The 8,774-nt window shown below is 34.9% G+C and overlaps 2 protein-coding genes across 2 annotated transcripts; one reads left to right on the top strand and one right to left on the bottom strand.

Annotated features, from left to right (window-relative positions):
• The first annotated feature begins 1,819 nt into the window (after positions 1 to 1,819).
• On the top strand, positions 1,820 to 3,939 carry LOC9298594. Its single transcript, XM_021013440.1, is given in 2 exon segments — positions 1,820 to 3,820; positions 3,822 to 3,939. Coding segments are annotated over 2 exon segments (2,019 nt in total). The 5' UTR covers positions 1,820 to 1,840; the 3' UTR covers positions 3,861 to 3,939.
• A 2,142-nt stretch (positions 3,940 to 6,081) lies between these two features.
• On the bottom strand, positions 6,082 to 8,768 carry LOC9298596 (beta-galactosidase 8; the record flags this gene model as incomplete). The annotated part of the gene is made up of 11 exons (XM_021013517.1): positions 6,082 to 6,384; positions 6,462 to 6,807; positions 6,885 to 7,096; positions 7,199 to 7,300; positions 7,379 to 7,492; positions 7,607 to 7,707; positions 7,806 to 7,915; positions 8,023 to 8,225; positions 8,302 to 8,466; positions 8,561 to 8,679; positions 8,765 to 8,768. Coding segments are annotated over 11 exons (1,584 nt in total), but the record flags the coding sequence as incomplete, so codon positions are not given.
• Positions 8,769 to 8,774: the final 6 nt, after the last annotated feature.

Below are 8,774 nucleotides of genomic sequence, written 5' to 3'. Positions count from 1 at the left end.
ATATCTATATATATATTTTTGGATCACAATTAGCAAATAAATCCTGAAGTTGAGAAGTATTTACAATGGCATGCCATTAGCATTAATTATTTAGATTTATTTTATTTAAGTAAAGATTTTTAAATGAAATTCATTTTTTCATATATTTAGCAAAAGTCTCTACAAAATCTTTCTTTATCTATTTAAGTAAAGATTTTGAAATCAAATATGTTCTCAACAATTTACCAAAAATTTCTACACAATCTTTTTAAAAATCTCGACTTAGTTAACTTCTGATTTTTATCTGCAAAAAAAAAAATTAATAGTAACGAGTGATGTAAAAATCGGGAATGTTGATATTACAATTTCTTCTACTTTTTTTTTTTCATATAATGAAAATTATTTTTACGGATATTTTCTCAAAACCTCTAAATAAAACAAAAGGTTTCAAAAGATAGCTTCTCTTTTGGCGGGTCGACCCGCAAATCCGCAACTCTCTACGGGCTTATCCGCATGAACCTGCGACCAGTAGTGGATAAAAATATTATTCAAAAAAAATAACAAATGATGTTTAATTTTACGGGACGGGGTTATATGGTGCAACGGGTTTAGATCAATATTAATATTAAACAATATTAAACAATATACGATGGATGAAATCCTAGAATTAAAAATCAAAATTTAATTATAAAATCAGAAACACTAAACAAAATAAACAATATTAACAAAACAAATACAACTTAAAATTTTGCAAAATAATTTTTTTGTTGTAAAAAAATCGACCCGCGGTGTACCGCGGGGTAAAATCTAGATTTGGAAGTTTAAGGAAGAAAAATCTTTTTTTTTTTAAATAATAGCTCCGCGGTGTACCGCAAGAAAAATCTTTCTCTTAAACTGAGGCAAAAAGAAGAAGAAAGCCAAATGTCGTTTAAGTGTATATAACTATATATAGATATACCATTTAAACCTAAAACACAATTAATATACTCAAAACTATTAATATAGATATATGGATGGTACATTTATAAAGTAGATCAAAATATTATATTATACTCTCTATTAATAAACAAAACTAATTATATTTAGATTTTTTTAAAAAAAATTATAGCCCCGCGGTGTACCGCGGGTTCAAATCTAGTTTACCATAAAAGTATATCTATAAGTTTGGTTCATTTTTTTTTTTTTTCTTAAGACATTTTATTTTGGTTGGAAAATTTTAAAAATAAATGTTGATATTTTTTGTGAAAAACTAAATTCATTAAAATTGGAAGAAAAAAAATAGAATGTTTAAACTAATGTGTTATAGTATTTAAATTTTTTATTTCTTAAGTCATATAAAATATAATGATTTATATTCTAATATAATGTGTACTAAAGAAAATGATCTAAGCATTTATATAGAAAAATAGAAATAGTTACTTTGGTTAATAATAAGGGAAGTTAAGAATTTCAAAATTTGGTCAGTCTAGATATTAGAAGAAATTTAGGTATGTTGGTTAGTGGTTTAAAGGAAATGAAGATATGAAAAATAGTGTTTGGCAAATGTTATAGCATAACATAAAAATAAAAAATGCTGAGAAAAACTGTGGGCTTACCTCTCAGCACCAAAAACCATCTTATAATATATAGAAGATATTATTAGTAGTACTATATCAGAGACATTAATTAGTGATTTTTTAAATAATGACAGCACTAAGTTTTACATTAATTAGTGTTTTAAATTTGGACAGCCTGTAAGCTTTGAGATTGTCTCACGATTGTCTGTATTAGCAATACAGAGAAGCACTAAGTTTACATTCATATTCAAAAAGTCAAAATCTCTCATCTACTCGTTACTCCGATCATCTTTCTCGGCAACTCTATGGATTCAGTGACGGAGTCGAAGCTCGTATCACTCACATCTCAAATACTTTCTCCCATGGAATCTACGAAATCCGATTTGGATTGGTTTACTGATAGGAACATCATATCTTTCATTGTTCAAGTAATGTCTCTCGTCAGCTCAATGGATTTGGATTTGCAGCCGAAGCCAGAGTCGGAGTTTATGTCACTCACTACTCAAATAATCTCTCTACTCCACTCTATCCATTTGGATTCTCAACCGAAGATGCTGTCAGATCTCATATTATTCATTTCTCAAAAAAACTTTGAGCATTTCGACTTCAGCTTAACGTTCAGTCGAACATTGGCACTCGAGCCGGAGCCGGCTATCATGTCACTCATATTTCAAATATTCTCCCTCGTCATCTCCATGAATCTTAAGAGAGAGAAGCTTATTTCCTTATGTCCTCAAGCATTCATAAGATTGAGCAATGGAGAATTTGATGTTTTCGAAGCTATCTCGTATAGTATAGATAGCAAGTGGGAGTGTCTTCCTTTAAACTGGAAGACATACTGGCCTACAGGAGAAGGCATTACCTATTTTCGATGTAGAAATTGCGAAGGCCGGAACCATAAAGAATATAACAAGGCTCCGGTAGAGATCAAACACTCTCTTCATCGGAAACATTCTCTTCAGCTTGTCTTGTTATGTGAGGAAAATTATACGAGGGTTTGCTATTGCTGTGATGAAGATCTCAGAAGGATGTTTTATTATTGCCCGCCTTGCGATTTTGCTCTTAATTTTGTTTGTGCGAAGAAAGAAGCAATCTTATATATAGACCAACCGAAGTGGCATGAGCATACACTTGCTCTGTTTCTAAGAAAGACTTCCTTAACTTGCAACGTATGTGCCTTATCACATTCAAGCTGTCCTCTCTATATGTGTCCCCCTTGTGACTTTGTGATCCATAAGAGTTGTATCAGCTTACCTCGTGTCATAAGGATATCACGCCATCTCCATCGTATCGCTTTTACCACTTCTTTTGATCAAGGAGATTGGTCTTGTGGTGTTTGTCGCACGAAGATCGACAATGATTACGGAGGCTATGCTTGCATCAAGGGTTGTTCGTATGCGGCTCATTCAAAATGTGCCACTCAGAGCAATGTGTGGGATGGTCAAGAACTTGAGGGAGAGCCAGAAGATATTGAAGAAGAACAACTTGAGCCATTTTTGAAGATAAGTGATGGAATTATACAACATTTTAGTCATCAACATCATCATTTGAGACTTGACGAGAACACGGGCAGAGATTACGACGAGAATAAGCAGTGTCAAGCATGCATCACGCCAATCTATTTCGGTAATTTCTACTCATGTATGCAATGTGATTTCATTGTTCACGAAGAGTGTGCAAAACTTCCTCGCAAAATATATCATCCAATACATCCACATCTGCTCAGTCTAGTAGGAGGATATGATGGTGTTATAAGCTATTATAAGGATAAATGCTCAGCTTGTATTGGATTGTGCAAAGGTGGTTTCTTCTATGAGTGTGGTAAAGAAGGATGTAATTTTATACTACACGTGCAGTGCGCCACAATTTCTGAGCCATTAGTCCATGAAAGTCATATCCATCCTCTATTTCTAACATCCAAACCAGGAGAGAAAAGACATTGTTCGGTCTGCGAGCGTTCAGTAGAAACATTCAATTGCATTGAGTGCGACTTTGTTTTGTGTTTCGCATGTTCTATTTTACCTCAAAAGGTGAGGTATAAGCATGATAAGCACACACTCACTCTTTCTTATGGGAAGGAGACAAGTACCATGACGTCTTGGTGTGAAGTTTGCGAGGAAAAAATAAATCTACAAAAACGGTATTATATGTGTGATGAGTATTGTTGTGTCACCCTACATATTAATTGTTTGCTTGGAGACTTATACATGAGGCCCGGTTCATCGTGGGTCACTCCTGGTTACAAGGTAAGTGTTCTACCCAACAATCATCGTATGTCTCGATCTGTTTGCTCCATTTGTGCGAAACATTGTTCACAGAATGTAGTTTACCAGTGCTCTGGATTAATATTCTGTTCCCGGAGATGTGCAATGCTTGCCGGTATGCGCAAACAACGGCGTGATAGAAAAAACATATATTGAATTTGTGTTTGTTATATTAATTAGTCAAACACTGATATGTCTAATATTGTTATGAGCGAGATTGTATCAATAGAAATTTTGCTCTGTCTCAGTGGTGATTCTTGAAAGCCTTTTTCGATCTCAAAGTCTCAAATTATCTCCTCTGAATCTCATATTTTTGGTATAAAACCTTTTCTTGTAAGTTCCTCTTGGGCCCTTATGTACAAATAACTTAAGTTTAGTCAGTTTCGTTTTGTACCGAAATGTTGGCTCCGATTGGTAATCGCATAATGGCGGAATGACGTTTTCTAATGCGATTATACAAGATATTGACCCATGGCCGGCTTAGAGCATGTGTTGAAGGTGCCAAAGCACTGAGTCTTTTTTTTTTATAACAAAAATATTTTAGATAAAAAGGTCTTAAATTTTAAAAAATTAATAGGAAAGGGTCCATATTTTTGAATTTCTATGTAAGATTTGATTATCTTTTAGATTTGGGCACAAGTTCCAATCTAATTTTGAGACGGACCTGTATTGACCAATCAAGAAAATATGTATAATCGCATTAGAAACGAAAATTTTGTGTTTTCGCCTAAAATAAAATCCCGTTGTGCAAATAAGTGGGTATATAGTTGCTTATTTGCATAATAGATTTTTATTATTTTTACCCATATAAAATATTTAGCAATTAGAAAAGTAAAAAAATAATTTTTTACAAGAAAATTTATACCATTTTTCGAATAATAATTACATTTCACAACGTTTTAATAATTTTTAATATTTATTTATTGTTATTATCAAATAATACTTAAAATTTATTAAAAACATTTTTTTTCATTAAATAGAAGTCAATATTGATGATATAATATTATATTCCGCCATAAGGTACAATGTATCCAATCAACATACTTTTGTAAGTAATTTCATTTGGTGATTTTTCATTATGGAAGTCTTTATTCTGCGAGTTTTCATTCTGCAACTTATGTTCTTTTGCAGTTATGTAATATTACCAATCAGAGACTCGACAGTAATTGCGAGTAGCTTTTTTCAATTTTTTTGTAAGGTTTTAAGGGTCTTAAATTTTTAAAATTTTGCAAATAAGACTAGAAATTTTTATATTATAAACATTTTTCAGAAATTTGAGCTGAGCCTGTCCGTAATAAAGCAGAGTAGCAAAGAAGGAAGCGAGCTAGTTATAGTGGCGTGGCCATCAATTGTTCTCTACTACAATCTCTTGTTCCAAGATTATAGGTTTTTTTTTTTTTTTTTTTTTTTTGTCATCCAAAATTAAATAGAGCTCAAAAGAGCCATTCCTGAGGAATGTTGTTTACATAGGTGATGTGTAGCGGTTCCGTACGAACTTTTCGTGCCAGATTGTCCGCTTTAGTATTAGCACATCGAGAAATTAGAGAAAGAGAGAAATTGGAGAACTCTTCCTTGTCGCTCTGAAATTCCTCCAAATACACTGAGCAGGCCGGCCATTCGGTTGGGGAAGACACCATCTTCACCAAGTCAGAACAGTCTGTAAAGAAAGCTACCTCTTGATTATCTGCACCAATCATACACTTCATCGCCCAAAGGAGGGCCTCGAATTCTGTATGTAGCGGAGATAGGCTTCTACTACTCTGAAATAGGTTATGTACAACGCAGAAGAAATTTTCCAATTGACGAAAAAAAAAAAAAAATTCAAATTCTCAACTACTCTGAACTTTTTGCCGGCGTGGGAATAGTTCCATGAAGAATCCACTAGTGCATTATGTTCATGTTAACTAAATAACTAAAGAAAGAGAACGATGAACTATCTCCACATATATAAATGCATTTATCTATTATAGAACAACCGAGTTTTCAAAAATTAACATGAATACAATTCACATAATGATTTTAGTTGATTTCTTTATTGATACAACGTAAAATGATGTGATAATACTGAACTACATTCGTAGAAATGAAGTACGTTCATAAACAAACTATATATATGATCCGTTTTTCGCCAATTTTTGTTTCTAATTAACAAAATTTTCTATTTAAAATAGAAGTATATATTTTTTTTTGGTGGAAAAAAATAGGAGTATATCTGGTATTTACTATTTAGAATCATAAATATTTTGAATTATAAGACATTTTGCTATATGGCTTTCCAAATATTAATATTCAGCCAATTATAAGACAATTTTTCTTTTAGACATCAACCAAACATATATATAGTTTAGTAACTTTAATTCCAGCCAAATTATTTATTTGGATAGACCATAAGACTATACGATTATCGATTTCATTTTGCTTTATTTCCAACAATTACATGCTTAAAATCATATCAAATCAGCAGAGGAACCGGGGGCTCATGAACAAGAAGCTTCAACAGCTAAACTCTTGACGACGCCACGACAAGGTTCCCCGAACACTCTAGTCGAGACTTCAATGTTGCAACTCCTCGATCCAATACATGCCTGGCAAGAGTCACACTCCAAGTGTAAATAAATTTGAGGAAAGTCCGAAGCAAAAAGAGAAAAGAATTAGTCTAGACCTTTTGAACGAGGGAGAGAGATCGAGAGCTGTTGCAACTGCCGCTGGTGAAGCTACCGCAAGTACCTTTGGGTGTACCGAAGCTTGCAAATTTTATAGAAGATATGACCTGAGTGGAGACAGGGCATTGTAAGGAAAGAACCGGCCTGGTTCTGTTTCTGTTTGAGATCTTTGAGTCAGAAGTCCATGTGTCCACCGGTGGTGGATGAGACTGTGACACCGTTAGACAAAGATTGCTTCCTGTTTGTTTTGTCCCGAATGATATTTGTGTTGGATCTCCTCCCATCTCCTCAAACAGAACAAGTGTGTTCCCACTCGGTTTTAGCCACGAGCGAGGGACGTGATACCTACAAAAGACAACTTAGGCTTGAGGAAGCGTTCAACCATCATTCTACTGAACGATGTAAGCTTGTTTAGTACTGACAATGTTTGTGAAGGTTTTCCGCAGTTCTTGAGGCATTTGTTTGCGCGGTAAGATCCTCTATAGTCGCATGAATCTGTGCAACCGCCGTTTCCAGCGATACTGGTTGGCCAGTACCTACCTATGCTCTGTCCATTCACCCATGCAATGCCCTTTACTGTACCCGTGAAGTCTATCGCAACGGGCTCGCTCCCAGAAGGAGCATCAAATGTTGTCTAAAATCATAAGCGATTGTTAGAGTGTGACAAGAAAAGACAAAAGTTTTCTCAAAATGTTTGGAAAATATTTCTAATGTTTTGTTTGTGTATAATCATCACCTTGTACCAAATCAGTGGCTGTTTAGTGGGCAGAGGAGACTTTGAAACCCATTCAGAAGAATCTACAGCTCCCAGACCTGTGTCTTCCCCTTTGAGTCCAACCTATAAATCGCAACCGTTAAATCATGAAATCCGGAGGTAGGAGTAGTAATATGACAAGAGATTATTGGGTTTAAGTACCTGATAAGTCCATTGCTGTGAAGCCAAATCAATTGAGCTACCACCTTTAGCGCTCTTAAGTGTCACAGGACCGGTTATTCCTGCTCCCACTAAGTCAAAGAAAGCTCCATAATTCTGTGGAATAAGTTAAGATAAATTGGTTAAGTTAATCCTGCCTAGTAACATTTTGTGCCATTATTCTTGGCCAAACAAACAATGCTTTGCAGATAAGAAATGAATAGAACATACCGCAAGCCCTACGGTCACACTAAGGAGATCAACTGTGTTCTTCCCGGCTACAAGATTAATCGGGATATCCAAAGAAATCTTCTGTTTGCCATGTCCGCTTCCTGTAACCGCAAAATTGTGTAATGCAATAGATATCATTGATAAAGTTAGAAAACTTTGTGCGAAACTAAATTTCAACTGCTTGGAGTAAAATTTATACCTGCAAGTTTTCCATTTATAAAAGCATAGACCACTTGACCAAGAGATTCAATGTGAAGGACGGCTTTAGATCCTTCGTCAAGGAAAGTCTCATCGCCTTTAATATCCATCCTGTTTTAGATTTAAACACAGAAAAAAGCTCTGTAGGTATAAGAACAAAACATAGCATCTTTTGCATGAAGAGAAGTTACTAAGAAAATGGGTCAGGTCTACTCTACCTTAGCGAGTACCACAAGTAATCACTTTTATCAGCTGTTGTGTTTATCTGCTCTAGCAATCCAGGTTTCAAGAATGCATCAGCCTTGGAAATTCCAATAGGTTCTTTAATGTAACTCCATTCTGAACCTAACTCCGCAGATGAACCACCATCAGGCTTCAATGATTGACGAGCAAATGCGGTAGGCTCAGTTGCAGAGTTTATCTACATATGCAGATTACATATCCAAATTAGTCAGTTGTTAATGAGCTTGACAGTTTTAAGAGGCTATTGAACATACCTTTGCGGTGTTGAAGGCTACATTTTTGCAATCCGGCAAGATGCTTACGGACCATGCAGGCAAGTGATATGATTCTCCATTGAAACTCACAGTTGCATCAGATTTCGTGCCAACATTTGCAAGAAAAGCAGCACATGATCCAGATGCTGTCTTATATACAGCAGCCTGTGAAGACAAATGAGTACATATATAGAATTCCCACTTTCTGGTTAAAATCAAAGCATTTTCAAGCAGAGGACTGACATGAAGTTATAGTTACCTCCAAATTTGAACCCAAAGAAGAAATTGTTGGATCTGTGGCAATCAATGCATCTTCACAAAGCTTGATAGCCTTGTGTAGATCTCGCAAGTGTCCCCATTTTGGTTGTCTAAGAAGTCCTGCAACAAAAAGAATCACATCTCTTCAGTAATCCACACACCTTTTAAAGAGTAAAACAAAGACATCCAGTGGTAGAATCCGTACCATACTCATC

This window comes from Arabidopsis lyrata, assembly GCF_000004255.2.
Source record: "Arabidopsis lyrata subsp. lyrata unplaced genomic scaffold ARALYscaffold_383, whole genome shotgun sequence".
Lineage (NCBI taxonomy): Eukaryota > Viridiplantae > Streptophyta > Magnoliopsida > Brassicales > Brassicaceae > Arabidopsis > Arabidopsis lyrata.
Note: the sequence above shows the minus strand (reverse complement) of the source record. Positions and strands in the feature narration are given on the sequence as shown.